We start from the raw sequence: 22228 nt of genomic DNA, 5'->3' as shown, positions 1-22228 counted from the left end.
AGAGAGAGAAAGAACTTCATTATTAGCCTTGATTTCACACAAAGCAAAGAATAGCAGAAACCAGATTTGGCCAGAATAACAAAGAGCGCAACAATGGCATTGTGAGGAAGGCAACTGTATCTTTTTCATAGAGTCATTTTCTACAAAGAAAATCATGGAGCATCAAATAAAGTGTGACAAGGAATGTTGCAGTTTTCCTTGACTGTGCTTTGATATGAGATGTCTTTCTGTGCTCAACTGTTTGAACACTTGGTCCTCAATCAGTGGCTCTGTTTTGATAGCATGTGGAACCCTTGAGAGGTGAACCTGACTGCAGGAAGTGCTTTGCTGGGAGCTGGGTCTAGGTTCATGTCCTGACTCGATTCCTGGCCTGACCTTGCTTTCGCTGCTTCCTGGTATGATCAAGTGTGAGCAATGTGCTTCACACTCCTGCTATATCATCCACTAAGGAAAATGACAAATATTACCAACGATATTTAATTTTAACTTTAGGAAATGTTTATGAATCACCATGTGCCTTCTATGAGGGCATGTGCAAGTTTAACAAAAATCCAGGCAATACCATAGACTGGAATTATGATTTATAGTTTATGGAAATTATGGTTTAAAAAGAAACACATGATGATTGTTGAATCACAGCACAAGTATTAACACAAAAGAATGCACTTTACATTCTAAATGAAAGAAGCAGTGGTCAGTGGGTGGGTTAGAGGTGGCCGTGAGCACATCTTCCTTTGGTTCAACATCTTAGTGAAGATGAAGGAAGCAGTGGTCAGTGGGTGGGTTAGAGGTAGCCATAAGCACATCTTCCTTTAGTTCAACATCTTAGTGAAGATGCCAGGGGTTATCCGTGCTCTGAGCTCATCAGGGCCATTTCGGGATAATAAGTAGAGAGATGCCAGAAAGCCAGTCAAGAATGACAAAGAAGCAAAAAAATATGTCTGGAACAGGGCCAAGGGGAAACAGTCCAGAGGAAGAGCTAGAGTGAGACTCAGCCAGTGGGTCTGCCTAACAAGGCCATCACATGGTGAAATCAGGAAAATGTTCTCCGGATAAGCTGATCCCACAGCTGCGGTCTGGGAGAGCGACTCTACAGGCCCTGGCCAGGGTAGCCCTTCAGGAACTCCTCAGTAAAGGACTTACGGGGTTTCAAAGTGTAGAGCTCATGTAATTTATGAATGGAACACTACAGGCACGTGTGCCCCAGGTGTTGGTGAAGAAGCATAGAGCAGTTCTGTCTCTGTACTCTACAGGAGGAAAAGTAAAACTTTACTAAAGGAAATGAAAGCAAGAGAGTTTGTCCTCACTCAAGCCTCAGGATTTGGGAAGTTGTCATTCTTGCACTTATCACCGCCATGAAGAGAAGACTATTCCAGATTGCTATTAAGTATTTACACAAAGATGTGAATATTTTCATTCACTACACCAATAATTGAGTTGATTATATAAATTTCTGAAATTATAGGGTAAAAGGTTATTATAATTATTGACTTCATAAAAAAGTATTCTAATTGTCTTCTAAGTTGTAAATAAGAGACAAAGTAGCCCCTCTTTGGAAGCACATCTTTTAGTGATGTTTTCTTACAAATTCACTTTAGATCTTACTGTTAACTTTTCTTTAGCCTTTTAAATTCTGGCCTTTCAGTCACTAATACAATTTGATCTTGAATTTCCCCCAAGGGCCATGTGTTAAGGGTCTGAGAGTCTGCAGCATTGGAGGCTGAACCTTTAAAGTTAGGGCCTGTTTCTGGGTGATCAGATCTGTGAGGCTGCTCCTTCACAGGGCATATTAGGATATTAGTACTTGCTATTCCTCTCTCTGCTGCTCTCTCTCCCTTCTCGCTATTCTACAGCTACAAGGCGATCAGGCTCCTCTGCCCTGATGCACTAAGACTCCAAAGCCCCTAAGCAAAATCTGAGCAAACACAAATGGGAACCCTTGAAAGCCAGAGGCAAATAATCCTTAACTGATAGCAGGCACTTTGTCAGGATGATGGAAAGTGGACTCCTACAGCCGCTTCATAAAATTGCAATTAATATATTACTAATACATTGAATAAAATGTAAAACTCAGCATATATCTCAAGGTGAAAGCATTTGCCCAGGGAACATTAATATGTATGTGTATACACACAGAGAGATACATATACACACATATATATACATAAATACAAACATGTACACATACACACATTACATATATACATACATATATACACATTTATACATGCATATACGTATAAGTACACACACTTCCACATTCACTCATATAGACATATACATAAATATATACATATACACATTTACTCACAAACACACTTATATATACAAATATATACATAGACACACATGAACATACATGCATGCACACATATACACACATCATATATTCACACACACAAACACACACATTTATATATATACATACATATATACACATGAACACCACATGCACCTATACACACATACACACGGGTACACACATACACATATATACACACATGCATGCATATATGGACACATATATACAGGTATATACATACACACATGTATCATGCACTCACACATGCATATACACATATATACATACATACATTTACACATACCCACACACATATATTTAATATATATATATACATACACACATACACACAAAGATACACAAACAACATACATATACACGCACATTCACACAGAGAAATGTAAAAGATTCAAATATCTCCAAGTGTTATTAGGATGCTATCTACTTTTTAATCTGTTATTCTTGCTAATTCTGAAGACAGTAAACAGAACAGGTCTGACAGCCATTGTAAGAATCCCATGTAAATGTCAGACGAGATGCGTTCAATTTACAGTTCTGAGTGTGAATCTTCATGCAGGTAAAATACAGTGCAACTTCACTCTCACTTTAGCCTTTTCCATTCAATGCCATAGGTGCAGGGCTCATCCCGACTCACTCTTAGTATTTACATTCAAGGTCATGTCAATCAGGCCCCAACCTACTCTGTGGTTAAGAATGCGAATTTGGCATGTTCAAAGCCCAGTTAGTTCTCAGGAACTCTGGCTGGGCCTCTCTTCTCATGAACTCTATGAATCCTTTTCGGCTCCTTAAGTTCTCTGAGGAGACCTGAAGACAGTGGGAGTGGGGTCTGACCTGGGTGAAGGGGCTTCGTGCGGCTTTATGCTGGCACTGCGGTCCCTCCGCACTGGCGCAGGCTCCAAGGTGGGCAGACCCGTGGCAGAGGTGGTAGTCGTCCAAGTTGATGAGACCCTTCTCAGCAAGCCTGGAGGCAAACTCCTTCTCAGGCGCTGCAAGGAAGATTGGCTTTATCACTAACCATACCTTAGGCCTCAAACTTTATGCAAAGCAGTGGGCGGAAGTGAGGTAAACGGAAGCAGGTGTTGAACAACACTGGCTGAATTTCATCTATTCCTATCCTGGAACATTAAAAGAGAAACTCGAAAGTTGAGTGAAAGGGGTAACAGTAAGTAAGGGTAACATGTCTGCTGTCCCCTGGGGAATTTCAGGCAGTGACTGTGAGAAGCAAACTGGTTCCATAAGCAAGTACTAGGATACTAGGATACCGGGGCTACACAGTTTCTTTTAAGAGACTTCACCGAAGTGGCAGTAAGGAAACCTGAGATGGTGGCAAGATTAGTGAGAACCACGCCCCTAATGCCACACCTACCTTGGGAATGGTCAGCTTGTCTTTCTCCAAGCCTTCCTCAGAGTCGGAGCAGGTATAGTTCTCACTGAAGGTCACAGTGGGGTTCACTCTGGGCTTGTGGATGGCCTGGAAGGTGAGCTGGGTGCTGAGCAGGTTGCTCACGGCCCTCAAGGATGTGCACACATTCGGGGGCAGAGAAGGGTCGGCCAGGAGGTCGGTAATGAGGCCATGGGCCTCGCCCATCACAGCAATATCCACAGCGATGCTGGTTCCTGACTGGGACACCAAAGCAAGAGGTCAGAAAAGGTGAGTGTGTGTGGGTGAAGCGAGCTAATTTGAGCTTTATCAACGAAAGACAGTTGTCGGGCATGGCAGTGCACATCTACAAACTGGACGTAATGGCAGCTGAGGCAGGAAGATCTAAGAACAACCTAGGCTGTGTAGAGTTAAGAGAAGACCCTGGGTTACCTCTGCACCCAATTTGAAGGAAAGGGCAAACGAATTGAGCTAAGCACTTCAGAACAACATAGTTCAAGTCACATTGCTATGGTTAGTTTTGTAGGTCTCTATTTTTCAAAAGTTTATATTTTTAGAATATTTAATACTGACCCATAAAAGTTATAGATATGGGTTTGAGTGATGGCTCAGTGGTTGGGAGCATTTACTGGTCTTGCTGAGGACCCGGGATCAATTCCCAGAACCCACATAGCAGTTCCTAACCATCTGTGACTCTGTTTCGCTTGGACCCGATGCCATCTTCTGACCTCTCTGGGTACTTCATGCAGATGGTACATAGCTGTGGTTCTCAACCTTCCTAATGCTGAGAAACTTTAATAGAGTTTCTTGTGTTGTGGTGACCCCTAGTCGTAAAACTATTCCATTACTACTTAACAGCGGCCACATTGCTACTATTTTGAGTTGTAATGTAAATATATGGTATGCAGGACGTCTATATGGGACTCTCAAAAATGGGTCACGACCCACAGGTTGAAAACCCCAGGTGCCCATGCATACATGCCCTCAAAACATTCGTACACACGAAAATAAAACTCAATATTTCAAAGACCACTGTAAACAGTTGTACATATGTGACATGTTAATAGACTGTATATTGTATAATATTCAATCCTTGGTCAGCACACCTATGCATCATTTCTCTGCACTGAAAATATTCAAAGGCCTTTCTTCCAGCTGATGGAAACCTATAACACATTCTCTCCCAGTACAGCCACCCCACTGTGAGACAGCATGGGGCAGCTTCTTCTCCATCTGAAGTACCTTTGTTCAAAGCTAGAGCTGGAGGAGGAATGGGACAGATATAACAAGACTAAAGCCGCTCTAGGGCTGTGTGCATGCTGGTGCTACGGCAGTCACCCTGCACATTTAAGCTCTGGCTTCGAAGCCAGTGTAACCACCACCCCATGGCAAATAAACAAAAGATCGAACCAATCAACACTTGGGTTTAAAAAGCAGAGAATTTGAGGGGAAAACATTAAACATGCCTCATGAAGACCTCTCTGTTTCACTATCACTGGAAAATCTCCTTTTGAAAGTAACATTGATATACAAGAAGATCTTGGTTCCAGAGAAGTTTTAATGTAACATGTGAGCCTAGCACGGGCTAGGGAGTCAACTACTTTTAGAGATAGACCTGAAAAGTCACCGAGTTTGTGTCCAAATCCAAGTATCGAGATCCAGGTCTGACTCAATCCAGCACTTTCCAGCACCATGACCTCTACCTTTTAGATCACTAAAATCTCCAGGGTTTCATTTCTTCAATCTGTGGTTTGGGGGTAAAATAACTAAAATAGTGGCAGAACTGGATATGGGGTGACACCTGTAACCCCAATATTTGGGTAATTTAATTGAGTTTGAGAACAATGCAGGATACAGCTTCTCAATAGAACAAGAAAAGTAAAAAGCAAAATAATAATGTGAAGAGCTTTGGGGGCCCCCCCGCTTGGCAGGAATCTGACATTGGCCAAGGACAAGGAAATGAGCATCAGGCAGGATCTGACATTGGACCATGACAAGGAAGTAAGCTCAGGCAGGAATCTAATTTTGGGCTAGAATAAGGAAGCAAGTTCAGGTAGGAATCTAATTTTAGGATGGAAGAAAGGAGTAGGCTTCAGGCAAGAATCTGATTTTGGGCTAGGACACGGAACTAGGCTCAGATATCTTGGTTATCCTGATAAGCCCTTAGAAACAGCGATCACTGCTTGACCTTATTGTTTACATGTAATTAAAATGGTAGAAAAGCAGATTGGGAAAAAAATAAATCCGCCTCGGCCTCAGAGCTGCCTGGGGTCATGCTACAGTGTTGTGTAATTGTCTTTTTCCTTTTAATCCTCACCTCTGCGCTAGAGAACCTGTTGACTGACTGAGCTGGTTTGGTCATAATTGTAATACCCATGACCTGGAAACTTTTAGTTTCTTTGCAAAGTTAGTTTGGCCAAGTGATGTTTTCCTGGGGCACACAGGTGAAAGGATGTGTTCCTGAAGCAGGCACGGGTAAAAGGATGTTTGGATATGGCAGACATGTCAAAGGACTCTTGAGGGAGGAGTATAAATATGACCCCACAGGCAGTGGGAGACAAGTCCTGAGAGCACTGGTTTTGTTTGCTTCACCTCACTATTCTTTGCTAACAACATGCATGTAATGGTTTGCCTTACATCGAGTTGTTGAACTCAACTTGTGGTAATACCACCATTGAGGGAAACTCGACAAGAACTGCTTATGTGGTTCTTGTGTCAGTTTGTCTCTTCAGAGGCCTTGCCTCAGGCCAGTTGTCGAGCCTGGCAACTGCTTCAGGATTGAACTACAGCTGTCTGGTGTCTGCCTGATGAAAGCACTGGACTGCAGCTGTTGGTTCATGCCTGGTGTTTGCCTGCCTGTAGGACTGGTCTCCAGCTGCTGAGTCATGTTTGGTGTTTGCTATTGGACTGAACTGCTGCCAAAGATCGAGCTCACCCCCAACACACTACTGCTGAACAGGTCCACTTCCTGGATATCATAATAACTTTTCTACTACCTCTGCTGGGTGGTGGGCCAGGCGAGATTGAAACTTGATTAAATGTAGGCTGTAAAAAGTTTATGCCTACAGATCCATAATGTTATAATGCTAAACTATAAAGATAACTGTAAGAATAAAGAGGTAGTGTAATCAAACAATTCTGTGTTAGGAGTTATAAATTTTGAATCATAATTGTGGCATAGACAATAATATATGTAATAATATAGATAGAAATATAATAGCCCTAAAGCTTTTCAATAAGAAGCTATTAAAGTTATATGTTGGAGCATCTTCTGGGTATATGAGCAGGAGTGGTATAGCTTGGTCCTCAGGTAATACTATGTCCAATTTTCTGAGGAACCACCAGACTGATTTCCAGAGTGGTTGTACCAGTTTGCAATCCCACCGGCAATGGAGGAGTATTCCTCTTTCTCCACATCCTCACCAGCATCTGCTCTCACCTGAGTTTTTGATCTTAGCCACTCTGACTGGTTGGAGGTGAAATCTCAGGATTGTTTTGATTTCGATTTCCCTGATGACTAAGGATGTTAAACATTTCTTTAGATGCTTCTCGGCCATTTGGTATTCCTCAGTTGAGAATTCTTTGTTTAGCTCTGTACCCCATTTTTAATAGGGTTATTTGATTCTCTGAAGTCTAACTTCTAACTGTAGAAAGAATCTCTTGGGCACTGTGTGGAAGCACCTTTATGGCAATGTGCTCCCTTACCAGTCCCTTTGTTTGTTCCTTCCTTCCATCATTTGTTTGTTTTTAAATACAGCTTATGAAAGGGTGCTATGTATTCCATATGTATTTAGAGAAAAATATTCCAATTTTATGAAGTATTTAGGGAGAAGGAGGGCAGTGACTATCATCAGAGTACGTCATGTGCATGTATGAGCCTGGCCTGGGGCTGCATGGCCCATCAGGAAAAACCTGAAGAGTAGAAGAACTCTGCCTGGTACCAAAGACCCTGGGCAGGAGTGAGCTGGAGTGAGCCAGAGAGAGATGATTCCACTTGGAGCCACTCAGCCTGGTTAAAGAGAAAACCCCAAAGACCACCAGTTTGGCACCATGGGGCCCAGACAAGGATCTACCCAGAGGTAACCATCAGTCTGGTGGTGCACAGGATGGGGAGGCAGACCAAGTCATTTCCTATATATTGTATAGTTCTATAGCAAAGGCTCTTAAAAAGCAGTCAAGAAGCGAAGCATACAGATTGGAATCAGCTGAGAAGCCAACATGACCACATTGCCCTCAGAAAAAGGAAATAACAAGAAGAAGAAAAAAAAAGCTCATGTTGCCTACTGATATCACATTATGCCTGGCTTGACTGGGTTTCAGATGTAAGAACAGAATTGTGAAAGAGTTAAAAGCTGCATTGTGTGTAAGAAGTTATCACTACCCTTTTGGCTCAAATAACTAAAGAAGCCGCTGAAGCATGAAATGAAAGAGAAACAATCAAATTAGATTGCTCAAAACCTGCCAAGAGTAACCACACTCGAGATACTGAGAGGTACGCCAACTGCCAATAAGCGGCAGGAAAACCATAAAGCTAGCTACTTGCATGTTCACTGGGAGACTGTTAGTGAGTGTCAGGCAATGGGGGCTTCTGTAATCGAGATGGTGTTTTAAAATTATGTATAACATGAGGAAAAAATGGAGGAATCACTCAAAGGTCTTTTTAAGTATCCCAATAATAATCGTATGTTTCGTTTAGCTAGTAAAATGTTTGGTAGTGACGATGAGCACTCAAATCATGTTTATGCAGAGGCCACTGAAAGGAAAACCTTCAAGCTAACAAGCTGAGCCCATCCTCAGTGCTTGAGCCACAGACCACAGCTGGTCTGTTAAGGTAGAAGACTGAACAAAGCTTAAAAAAAATCCCAAGCACACAGAAAGCGTGAAAGCATTCTACCTTCTTCTTTTTTTTTTAAGTGGAAGCATTTATAGTTAACATTCAGAAAACACAATTCCAGAAACACTGTTTAATGACAGCCAAATCTACAGCCGTCATATTAATGATGTCATATTTAAATACCATATTTTAAGATAAAAATATGGTACTTAACTCCAATAAACAGTGGAGAAAAGTACAGTTTTATAAATCCAAATAATGGGTGCTCTTGGCACACCCACTACTTCCCGCCTCTCCCTTCTTCCCCTCCTCTCCCCTCCCATCCCCTTTTTCTTTCCCCTCTTCTCTTTTTTCCCCTCCTCTCCTCTTCCCCCTTCTCTCCTCCCTCTCCTCTCCCCTTCTCTTCTCTCTTCTCCCTGATTCCCCCCTTCCCTGATTCCTCCACTCCCCACTTTCCCCTTCTTTGGTCATAATAGAGCCTCTCTCTCTCACTATGTAGACCAGATAGCATTAACCTCACATAGATCCTCTTGTCTCTGCTTCATGAGTGTTGGGATTAAAGGTGTGCACCACCACACCCAGAACTACCCTCTGTCTTTTTGAAAGCATCCCCTTTAAAGCATTTCCTTTCCTCCCATCTTTTCTCCATCCAGTTGAGTTCACAGATTCCTGATAGTGTCTCACATGCTGACTTTCAATTTTCACAGGCATGAGTAGCGTTGTAACAAAAGGGCTGGAAAAATTGCAAAGTGTTGTTTTCATCTTCAAAGGCTCAAGATGACAGACTGACCATGCAACATCCCCATAAGCTTGTGTATTCAGATACTTGGTCTCAGCTGGTGGCACTGGAAAGGTTACATTATCTTTAGGAAATATGAAATGTGGTCTCTGGGGAGAAGTTCAACTTGGGGTTGATAGTTCACTGCTACTTGTGGCCAGATCTGGATATCGTTCTCTATCTCTTTGTCTGTCTGTCTGTCTGTCTCTCTGCTTCTCATCTGCCAACCCAATGTACTAGCTCTATCAAAGGCCTACAGGACTGCCTTTCTCCACCACGAAGGACCAAATGTTGACCATATATGTATATATTGGCCCTCCAACAATGGGCCAAAATAAATCTTTCCTTCCAGAAATTGCTCATTTCAAGTATCTCATCATGGTGATCAAACACGTAATACCCCAGGAGACAAGCAAAAAAGATGAACAATATAGCCGAAATCAACATTAAATTTATTTAATGCCAAGATTAGACTTGTACATATCAAGCCAAGTACATGAACTGTATTTTCAGTGTTGCTATTGCTATGCCACATTTATGGTTAGGCAAAGGGGAACTTTGAATGTGGGCAGCCACCACAAAGAATCCAGTCTCTGAACATAATCATTGAGCTTCTTAATTACCAGGAGCTATAAGAAAAAAGAATCCTAGTAAGTATAGGTAAACAATTCACAACAGATTGTAAAATACTCTATCCTTAATATATCAGATTATATGCTAAAACACTATGCTAGGTTTGGGCCAAAATAGATCCTAGAGTTCCTAACTGTTTTTAAAAAAGAAGGCTTAGAAAGTAACTATGGGAAGAACACAAGATGAAAACAGAAGCTAATAAACATTACTTGCTAAAAGGAAGGAAAACAGAAAGGAGAGACTCGAAGCTAGAGTGAAGATGGAAATTAATGTTCTGTTTCAGATGATTAGGGAAGTTATGTCTTACAAGGGTAGGAAGGGGGAGGCATCTACTCCGGCAAATCCCTGTTAAGGTGACATGGAGCAGTCATATAACTTCTTTGCTTCTTACAGAGTCAAGGACAATGGTTAAATCAATAGTTCTGTGAAGCAGGTTGAAGATATCCCTGTCCAGGTGCAGAACATATAAGAACTCTCAAGTCTTCCTACTCAGTCCATTACCTGATGCCTTCTGCATTAGAAAAGACAGAGGAGTGACACAGAGCAGACTCTGCAAATGTACACGAAAGCCAGACAGATCACAGACGTTCAAGCAAGAGAACTGAGAAATGATGGAGGTAACCCGCTGGAAATGCTAAAGGCTCAGATTAGGACTGGGAAAGCCATGTTTTCAAATATCACGATAGTTTTCTAAACCAAACACAGGTCTCCATGGGCAATGTATCTACTATAGTATTTGGTCTTGCTTCCTATAAATTCAGACTTGGTTGGAGTTCTCACTGGTCCCTTCTAGCATTTTTCTATATGAAATACACACACAGAGAGAAGAAAGAAGTGTGTGATTTGTAGTGTGTGTGTGTGTGTGTGTGTGTGTGTGTGCACATGTGCATCTTCACATTTATGTGCACATTTTCATGTTTGTGTGTGCATGTTCTCTTGTGTGCATGTATGTATGTATGTATGTATGTATGTATGTATGTATGTATTATGTGTGTGTGTGTGTGTTCTAGTGGATGCTGCCTTGTACTTCCATCAATACTCTACATCCTTCATGTTGAAGCAGATTCTCGCAGTAGAACACCGCCCTGATTTAGATGCCCCACGTAGCCAGGGTTCTTCTATCTCAGCTTCTGAAGAGCTAGGATTGTCCTCCATGCCTCCTGGAATTTACTTGGATACTGGAGTCTTTATAGTTGCATGTCACACATTTTATCTCTGCAGCAGCTACCATTTTAGTGCTCAAATTACTTTAAGATTATATTGCAGATTTTGTAAACGACCTGTTTTACTAACTGCTAATCTTATGGCAGTTCTATCTTATAATATTGTGAAGTCATTTGTTATTCTTTTCCTTTGCAATGTACGCTGAAATTCACAGGGACAAACTCCTATCTGGAGCTTTCACAAACTCCTTTTTCCAATAGTCAATATGTACTTTGACAAAAATGTCAGTTTTGCTGGTTCCCAGGTCTGGTGAGGCCAGATTACATTTATCACAGTACATTACACATGGGAATAAGATATCATTAAATCAACAAGGCAATGGAATCTATTCCTTAGAAACTAGTTTATGTAAATTTGCACAGATTTTGTAAAGAGACTTTAGAATGTGTACTTCATTGAACTAGGTAGATCAGTCAAGACTTCAAAAGTTCAAATAGAAAGCCATGACATACTTAAAAGGCTTTCCACTAACCATGCTCCCAATTCCTAATTCATTTCCACTATAAAGAAACTGAAATTGGTAGGCATCCATACTATAGCTTTTGGGACCTAAGAGAAAGGCAACTTGGAGATGCCATCCATACAGGGAATACAACTTCCAAAAGGAGGCATTCTTGATCCCTCATCAAACGATGTAGGAACGCTTGCCTGCTTACATTACTAGAGGTATGGAAAAGTTATGAAATATTTTATAATTTTTCTGATCGAAAGACTTTTAAATATCCACAACTGCTGTTCCTGACTAAGGCAGTAAACAGCTTCAGTATGCTGTCAATCCAGCATCAGCATGCTGTCAATCCAGCATAGACTTTTGGTTGAAATGAGATGGAATAAAATAGGCATGACAGGCTATTTCTTATGAATCCTGGAGCTGGAGATAAAATATATAGGTCACTTGAAAAGAAGCCCCAAGAGGCACCATGCAGCTTCCAAAGCAGGGAAGCAAGTAATGGTTCTATCCATCTATGATGTGTGTAAACTGTAACAATCATTAGGAAGGCACAAAGGCTCATGGGTGCAATAGCAACATGCATTCCAGTGGTAACCAAAAGGATTTTCATCAGGTCTGAAGCAACAAGCAAGAGAGTGAGAGTGTGAGAGTGTGAGAGAGCAAGAGAATGAGAGAATGAGAGAGAGAGAGAGAGAGAAAAAGAGAGAGAGAAAGATCATGCTTGATACTGAATACATGGCCAGCTCTCCAAAATTAGTGAACTCCTGGATCTTGGAGGAGAACCTATAATTGCCACTCTACTAAATCAGCATGGATCTTAACTGTAATCTAAATATTTATCCTTATACCCATACCCATTCTTACCCCTCATCAAAGAAATGTCTCTTTTCAATAGATGGAGGTCCTTACAGAAAATCATGATGGGTCGAAATGAGGATAATAAATAATTATGGGGTGCACAGCCCCAATTGATACATCTACAATACTACTCCTTCACCTGAGGCTCGGGGAACACTGGAAAGAGGGGATAGATAGATAGATAGATAGATAGATAGATAGATAGATAGATAGATAGATAGATAGATAGATAGATTATAAGAGACAGATAACCAGGACGAGGAAGTCTGCTGTGAGGTTGTGTCTCCTAGAAATGATAGGACAGATTACATTATATGGGCTGAGAAAGTTTTCATGCATTTAGGAGTACACACACACACACGCAAGAACACTTTAAAAAACTTGAGGAGAGAAAGCAGGTGCACCGGAGGTATTAGAAGGGGGAGGGGACAGTGATATCATTATAGTTTTTTGATTTAAGAAATTAAAAATTAGATAGTATAATAATACATTAATGATAATAACTAATAATGATGATGATGTAACCAACACTGGGAGCAAACAGGTTTCAATGCAGTCTCACTATATAACTTCTGTGTGTATGTGAAGAGTTAGAAAACAAGGGTGTCAAGAGTTGGTGTGAAGAGCAAGATATTTTATTTATTCGCAAGTATCAAATATCTATTGTATGGGGTCACAAGGGTCATACAATATAAAGTCACCTGCTTGAGCTCAAGTTTTAGATCTGCTAATGTACATAGAGGGAAATACATTTCCCTCTTGAACCCCTTGCTTTCTCAGCTCCCAAGCAGACTTAGTAATAGGACCTATTTGTTGACAGTTAAATGAAGCCATGTGTAGGAGTATCAGTAAAGATTCACGTAGACAAATGTAGAAATATAAAATCATGTCTGTAAATAACATGAAGTAAGTGACTAATGGGAGTGTGTGGAAAGGGAAGGGCCAGGGAGTATATGAAACAGACATGATGCAAAATCTATCCCTGTAACACAGGACTATGTACAATAAATATGTGAAATGAATATGTCACAAAAAATAGTCTTAGCAACCGATTAGCCTGAAACGCATGCTTATTAAGTATGACATATTACCAGCACTGTTGCTACTGAACTGAACATGATTGCAGATGGAAAGAAAGAATCATGAACATACACATCTTTCTCACTTGTACTCTCTCAACAATTATTTGTATGCATGCATGTGTGTTTCCTTGCTCATGTGTGTCAAATTCAGAAGATGGTGTTGAGATCTACTTGAGCTGAAGTTACAGATACTTGTGATCCATCCAACATGGGTGCTGGGCACTGAATTCAAGCCCTCTGCAAGGGCCACCACAGATCTTAAGCACTGAATCGTCTTCACCCAGCCAGTCAGAATTTCTTTAGAAATGAAGACAACAGCCTAGAGATAATCTTTACCAATGAAACTGAAACCATAAAAACAGAACTTCTAATATTTTCATGTTTTTACTTTAGGCAAAGATAGTTATAAAGTCTGTATTCCCTATACCCAAAAGCTCCATAATAGGTCTGAGATTAATTTTCGGCTGTTGAAAAGTAAGCCAACCCAAGTCCTGCTTTCAGCTAGCATGGTTGATTGCACTGGTGTGATTTATGACACACCCTGAAAAGAGTTTTAAGAGCAGGCCTCTGAGCCCCATTGTTGGAAGTATTTTCCTTTTCTTTCTATTTAGTCATCTTGGGAGGCACCCTGGGAGGCAAGCACAGCATGGAAGGACGTTCCCAGGGTGGAGAAGGAGCTGGGAGGAGAGATGGATAAACAGCATAAGAGATGACACATGAGGAGGAGAGGCTCCGGGACTTTCCTTACTTAATGCTGGTGCCCAACATTGAAAACAGCAGCCTGGTGTATACTGGGAGAATAGATAGCCTCTTAGATCTCTACAGGAAGATGTGACATCCCGTCACCTCCAAATCTTTCCCTGGGAGGCTGTATATATTACCAGGAAATACTGTTTTGGGCTTTAATATGCTAAATTATTCTAGAAAAAATGAGCTGGATACTGTAGAAACAATCTTTGGCATATTCTGGGTTCTGACCTCAGAGCCAGGAAAACTGCATATGTGTTTATACTTTCATAGGACCCGATTATAATTTTAGACTTGAAATTGGCTGGGAAATTTTTAAAAAATGAAATCATGTGAAAATTTTGCAGTAAGTCACTGTAGGCTGAACCTTGGCGAAAGGCCATCCCAAAGAAACAGATGTTTGCTTATTTTAATTTTCTGGAAGGGAATATGGGTTTACATTCAAAGTCTCTCCTTAAGATAACATATATACATGTATAGTACTATAGGAGGGGAACTATAGAGCACTTAATCAAATGACCCTTGAACAATATCACAAGTGGAAGGTCTCCTATGAGACGTCAGAAACAGCCAATGCCAGCAGTTACTGTAATTCACAGCTTCCCTCTCTTTTGATGTTCTGAGAGCATCACACACCATCGAATAAGAAGCTGCGCATGGCCCAATATCCTTCTCTCTTTCTGAAATGATCCTACCTGCAAACAGTTGGTACTTTGTCCAAACATTCTCTGTTTATATTTTCTATCACACTTACCTCCCAAACTAGTAACTCTACCCAACAACCTCCAATTAATAATTACAATAGATAGGGTGCTATTTTCTTATTTAGAAATGGAACATTCCTTTGATTTACTTATGCTCTTATAATGTAGAGAATATAACCTTAGACTTAACCTTTGGAATTCTTCTCTTTCTAGCTAGCAAAGGTAAGATGGATAGCATTAGATACACGGAACCTGACAGTGATCTGTCAGAGCAATTGCTTAGACCAGTGACTGAAGGCTTAGAAAATATAAACTGCTACTGCGTTAAAAACGTTTTTGTCAGTGGGAGAAACACAAAACATAGAGAACATCTGTGTACTCTCTAAGAACAGATTTTTAAATATTTTAAGAATAATTATCTCTGAGTTTGAAGTCATCTTTGGTCTTTTAAAATTTTATCAAAGGTCACTAAACTTGAAGCTGCTGTTTGCCTAGCCTAAAACCTAGTGGCCAACAGAGGGCGCTGTGTTGCCTTGGAAAGGACCTGTCACTTCTGAAAAGAGTGCCGACCTCTCACTAACAGATAGATAGACCTCTAATTCTTTTGTTCCCACACAATAAAGACATATAAATCATGAGATTACTGGTAAAAATTAATGAAAAATATGTTATATACTTTATACGACTCCTAAAGTAAAATTATAAGCACATAGTTAATATTTTCCCCAAATAATAACCATTTCTATTGTCCCTTTTTAACATGGCGGTACTGAGGATTGGGTCCTAACATGCCAGGCAGGCATTCTAACAGTAAGATATTTTAGCCTCAGCCTCAGCCACCTCCAGCTTTCTCATTTCATAAGGTACATTAGAAGCATGATACTTGATTTAATTTTTCCACATGCAAATCTCTATTCAATTAAAGGGTTCGTAACACATACAGACACACACACTCAGGTTACACATACATCTGAACATAGTTTGCTGACATTTCGTTAGCATTTCTGTATCTCCGTTGACACTGAGCACCACTGAATGCTTCCTGCCTCATATGCAGTGGCTCTCTCACCCCTCTGCTTCTCTTTCTAGAGTAGCCTCACTGACTTCTTCTACACCATCCAGTCATCTCTATGCCAGTGCCTCCTAGAATGTTCCTTTATTTCATATACTAAAGGCCCAAAAAACCCTAACAAACTTCAAGTCCTTTGAGTTATCACTTGTGAGTAGCCATGCATCTTCTACAATCTGTCCTCGTGAGGCACACTCTCTTCCTAGAAGTCATACTTCTCTGCCATCTCTCACCTGTAGGCAAACTTTCTTTCTTCTGAAGAGCTAATGATATCTTAGTCATCTCTCAAATGTATGCACAGGCTTTCTTTCCAATATCACCTGCACTCATGCCCACATTTGCACGTTTTATAAATAACCAAAATAGGGAGTTACATGTGAAAACATGAGATCAAATCATGTATGAAAATAGATGGTGTTTCTAATGTACTTTATAAAATGGGAGAAGCTGGGGCAGGCTGAGAGTACCCAGCATCCTTAGGACCCAGAGCCTAATCCTGAGGACTGCCTTAAACTTTTATGTAAAAACAATTATATTTTTGTTGGGTGGTTATATGACTATGAAAAAATGATTTACTCCTTTAGGCTTTGGACTGTACAGTAAGGGCAGTGACAGACTTCATTTACTAGCTTACACCCAGAGCTCAGAGTAGAACTAGACATACTACATACTCTAAATCTGCAGAAAGGTCCATTCCTTCTTCCCAATTCTGTGCTACAAGAAAGTAAAAATGGAGAAGTTGTGGTGTGCAATATGTCCCTGAAAACAAATCATTGTGTTAAGATAGCTTCCTGAGAGGGCAATCAATCTTCTAGAACAGTTTCCTATTCTAAACTAATTCCTAAAAATCTCTTGAGGAATTACAGCTGAGAATGAAACCTGTTCTCAACAGCTTGTTCTAGAATAAGTTTCTCTGGAAAGTAGCAAATGTCAATTTGAAGACGAAATAACTGATAAGGAAAACAACTCTACAATGTTTTCCTATAATCTGATAATACTGAAATAGCAAGCAGAGGATTCAGATGTATATGTAAGTCAATCTTTTCTTTTTTTAAAAGAGAAAAATCTTAGTGGGCCTCTAGGCAGAAAAAAATAGTTCTTTGGGTACAATTTTCATGGTGAACTTTGAGTGCCTCAGGTAGAAAGGATGAGCATGAAGAGGTTGGAGAAGATATATCTCAGCAGCAATGGAAGCCACAATCAAGATCTTTGCTTAGCCTGCCAAGTGCAATGGAGAACTCTGCAGAAGAGTAGTGTGAGCATTATGAGAAGAGAGAGCTGCTCTCATGTTCAAAACCATGGAACCAGGAAAGCTTCACCAAATTAGGAGCCCAAAGGAATCTACTTGTATGAGGTTCCTGGGGTCCATATCACTGAAGAAATACATGGTGTCAATGGGGTAGGTGATCAAAGCTTTGTATTAGAGTGTTCATGCCTTCATAGACATTCACGGATCTTGTTGACACAGATGTGTCCAGGGATGCCTTCTAGGCTACCATGGGAGTGTGTTAAAGAGGAAAGATAAGCAGACTTATGGCAGAGCTATACCGGATCCCAACATCTATCAGCCAGGAAGAACAGATATTCAAAGAAAAATATAAACAGTCAACATCTCCAGCTATGAGTTTATACCAAAACTCACAAAGAAATAAAATGTATTATCCAAGAATGAAGGATCTGGCTGGGCACACGCCTTTAATCCCAGCACTTGGGAGGCAGAGGCAGGTGGATTTCTGAGTTCGAGGCCAGCCTGGTCTACAGAGTGACTTCCAGGACAGCCAGGGCTACACAGAGAAACCCTGTCTCAAACAAACAAACAAGCAAAAAAAGAATGAAGGATCTTTACCAACTAAAGTTTGAGATAACAGTGACTTCTGAAATTTTTTCATTACAATCATGTCTGGGAGAGAGAATGGTTTTAGTAAAGAGTAGAGCCCACCAACCATTTTACAGAAGGTTGAGCAACAAAAGGCAGGCTAAAACAAAAACCCTGAAAAAGATGCAAAATCATCACATGGAGCATGGGCATGAGATGAAGATGGAGATACCGGTCTCCAGGGGAGAAAGAGAACCTCGAGCATCTGAGGAAACATCGACTCACAGAGATCAGTAAAGTCAAAGCCATGATACACAGAAGAATTCTCAAGGGACAGGACTGAGAAGGGAGAAACGGCCTTTCCAAATGGAAGATACCTCCTCTAGGACAAGAGGAGGAAAAGAAAATGCTTGGATGTTGAAGAAAATGCACAGAGGATAGAAGCATCCTTACCGTTAGGCTTTTACTTACTCTGTAAACCGGGCGGTCAATCCTCGGGTTACAATGTGGGATGGAAAGTGTTGCCATTAGAAGACTAAGGGCCTTTCAAAGAAAAGGGTGGCTACTTTCTCAGGCACTCCTGAAAGCCCACTTCAAGTTAGACATCACAAACTCCTAAAGATTCCCATGGGCTTTACTAGTCATGGCACTTCACATGACATATCAACAAGGTTAGTTAAGCAGTGTTCCTCTGTGACCAGCACCTCTGGGCATTTACCCAGAGGCCTCTCTGTCAGCTTACCCAGAGATACTTGCATATTAGTGTTCACTGCAGTGCTGCTCACAATTGCTAAGCTGGGCAAGCAACCTAGGTGTCCAATGACAGAGGAATGGATTAAGACACAGTGATGTATGCACATGATGGAATTTTCTTAAGGAAAATTGTTCTTAAAGAAGAGCAAAATTATGTGCTTTTTTGCAGGAAAATGGAGGGAGTTGGAGAATATCAGATCCCATGATCAAGTCAGCTTCAGACAGATATTGATATGCCTCCTCTCACTAGTGGTTCCTGGGTTTAACATAGACATAAGATCATGTACACACATATGACATGACATGACAGTATGTGTGCACCTCCAGAAGAACAATAGTGAGTAATGAATAAGGGAGAGGTGAGAGACAGGAAGATTGGGAGCTTTCGGGGATATGCTTAAAGTGTACTCTATGCTTGCATGAAAACGCAAGTACAGATCTGTGACAGAGCCTTCTGTATAACAACTTTCTGCTAATGAAGACAAAATGTACAAAAAGGGGGTTTAAGAGGAGGGGGAACTAGTTAAGAGCACATACTGCTCTTGTGGAAAGCCCCCTCCCAGCATCCACATCAGGCTGCTCACAATCACCTATCACGCCAGTAAATCTAACTCCCTATTTTGGCCTCTGCCAACATCCTTACCTACGTGTTCATACCCTCGTACACTCACATATACATATACATTATTAAAATAAACTAAGTCTTGAAAAAATAAAAAGCAAAAACCAAGAAGTACGTGACTGAAGTCAGACAGGGATGAAGAAAGATGACTGGCCAACTGTCTTTGAGTTGTGATGAGGTGGAAGAGCACGCTGGTTGACTAAAGAACAGGCGAGCAGCAGAACAGAAAAACATACTAGCAAGCCTTGGATTGTACAAGAAAAAAAAGTTTGCTTTCACAAATCTGTCAACAAGGCATTGAAGATTTCTGCTTTTTATTATCAGGAAATCAACTTCAAAGAAACTTAAGAGGCCAGAGGTTCAAAAGTCCATGAACAAAACCCTAAAGTTTTCTAGTTCTACAAGTCAGTAAGTGATGTATGATTTCCTACCAGGAAAACGCCATCACCAGATACAACTCAGTATTTAAGGAAGGTGGCCGTGTCTAAGGCGGCAAGAACACACCAGTGGTTTGAATGTCTTGATCTAAATACTTGGCTCTAGTTGGTGGTGCTATTCGGGGTAGGTTTAGGCAGTTCAGCTTTGCTGGAAGAAAGGCACTGCTGTGAACAGACTTTGAGATTACACAGTCTCAGCCTATTTTCAGTTTACTCTCTTCTTACGCATGGGTTTGATGATATGAACATTTTTCTTCCTGTCCCTCTCCAGACTTGCTGCTTTCCTAACAAGTTTCCCTGCCATGATAGACTCCCATCCCTCTGGAACCATAAGCCCAAATAAACTCTTTCTTCTATGAGTTGTCTAGGCCACGGTAATTTTTCATAGCAGCAGAAAAGTAACAGATAAACATCAAGCATGGGCAACAATGGCACTGGCAACTCTGGCAAAAAGGAGATGTCTTGTAAAGTTGGCGTCAAGGTGAGTCGAAGGTACCCTGGAACCCACCAGGTATAGAAAGGTCAATACATTTGTTCTTGTAGCCTTTTTTCCTTTTATCTTCTCTTTCTATAATATTTTCTTAGTTCTGTCCTCTAGAAATATTTTCAGGAACTCTGGGACTCACAACAAAATATGTAAACAAGTCACTTGTGAGCATATGAAATCTATGATTCTGACCAACAGCGTCAATGAAATGTTCTCTTTTGAAATCAAAAGGTACAACAATGAATAGTGACAATGTCCTCAATTGTTCTAATACAAGAAAAGCACTTCAAAAATACTCCAATAATCTATAAAAAGCAATCAATTCAATTTTTACAACTAATAAAAATACTTAGCATTAAGAAGAAAGCTTTTCAGATTAATAGAGAAATAGCATATGAATAAAAATATTAGAACCTAGGATTGTTTTCCTAACAAAATTATGCTATAGATAATGTTCGGTGAGCTTATGTAGACACATAGTAAGCACAGTGACATTTCTTTCTTTTGTTTTCCTTTCTTCCCCCTCTTCCTTCTTCCCTTGTTCTCTCCCCTCCCTACCTCCTTCCCTTCTTTTCCTTTCTTGCCTTTTTTCCTTTTTTCTTTCTTCTCTTCTTTAATAAAAAATGTTTTTAAAAGATAGGCAAAATAACAATAATTATAAATTTTAAAATGAAAAGTTTGGATACCTTTGATCCTTTTTCAACTTTCTAAAATGCAATTCCCAGTTCTCAAAATATCATGATAAAGGGAAGGACTTATGACTTTCAAGAGCTTAAAATTTGTGCATGGTAAGATAAGCATTGTGCCTGTAGTGATGCCCCTTGTTACCGGTTGTGTGGTGGTCTCAAGGCTGTACTAGCTGTCCTCAGTGAGAATACTGCTTCTATGCAGTTACCTGCCGTGGCTAATACAAAGTTATTTTTGCCAGTTCATTTCGTGCTCTTGCTACACTCTTCTAATGAATCTTCTTGAGCTTTGGCCTTCGCTATCAACCTGTGGACGTCATCAGCGAATGCCAAGATTTCACAGTACCCTCCCTTTCTCCACATCTTCTTTGCAAGTGTCAAATTAGACTCTTCCAAGCACAGAGTTATAGGAAGGGCAGGATTAATAGCTCTCAATTGAAAACCAGGCTATGTGTGCCTGGCATCGTGGTTCACATCTGTGTTACTGGGCTGAGGGATGAAGATTGCCAGGAGGTAAGAGGCAAGGTTGTGGTTACATAGCTCAGACCATTCTATGTGAGACTGTCTCAAAATTTTTAAGAATGAAGAAAGAAATGGAGGGAGGGAGGGAGGAAATGAGGAAGGAAAGGAAGTATGGAAGGAAGGAAGGAAGGAAGGAAGGAAGGAAGGAAGGAAGGAAGGAAGGAAGAAAGGGAGGGAGGAAAGGAGGGAGGGAGGAAAGGAGGGAGGAAAGGAGGAAAGGAGGGAGGGAGTAAGGAAGGAAGACCTTTTCTCTATTCCCAGTCTCTATTTTTTATACATAAGGGAACTATGCACACCACTCTCCCTTGGAAGTGAAAGTCTGGGTACTTTCTGGAACCATCTGTGGTTTTAGGAAGGTGATTTTCTTCATTTATGTCTTAGGTGACAATAAAACAAAATTTTATAATGAATCTGTCTACAAATCTGAGCCAAAGACTTCTGTTTAAGGGAATGGCTTGAGTTATAATATTATTATATTAGCATTGTTGAGAGACAAATAAAAATATGATCTTCAAGTTGGAAGACCTCAGTGGTTCAAAATATAGTGAACAGGAAGGAAGAAGTGGGACCTTTTAGGAGGAGTTTAAAAATGTCTCCTATCCTGACTGTTATCAACAATGGCTGGCTGCGTGAAAGGAAATCAGTAAAGTAGATAAGTCAGATGTGAGTCACTCAGGATTTATGTCATAGATTTCTTTTCTCCTCACGGTCAAAACGGTAGGTTCAGTCAATGTTTTCACAAGCCCTGGTTACAGCAATAAAAGTCAATTTAAGGAATACAGAGAGACAACAATATAGATATTTAAAACAACATATCTAAA

General features: G+C 40.5%; 1 protein-coding gene across 2 annotated transcripts in view; it reads right to left on the bottom strand.

The window, feature by feature from the left end:
• Positions 1–22228, bottom strand: part of Pde3a (phosphodiesterase 3A) — a 271067-nt gene that overhangs the window by 49282 nt on the left and 199557 nt on the right. Inside the window, exons 3-4 of one of the 2 annotated variants that reach the window (XM_031383785.1) lie at positions 3690–3944; positions 3155–3309 (exon numbers count right to left, since the gene is read on the bottom strand). In XM_031383785.1, coding sequence (XP_031239645.1) covers positions 3155–3309; positions 3690–3944 — 410 coding nt within the window. The remainder of the gene's footprint in view (positions 1–3154; positions 3310–3689; positions 3945–22228) is intronic. The other variant, XM_031383786.1, reaches the window with a different exon arrangement.

The sequence above is a fragment of the Mastomys coucha genome, unplaced genomic scaffold, assembly GCF_008632895.1.
Source record: "Mastomys coucha isolate ucsf_1 unplaced genomic scaffold, UCSF_Mcou_1 pScaffold20, whole genome shotgun sequence".
NCBI classification, from domain to species: Eukaryota; Metazoa; Chordata; class Mammalia; order Rodentia; family Muridae; genus Mastomys; species Mastomys coucha.
This window is presented reverse-complemented; position numbering and strand designations above follow the sequence as displayed.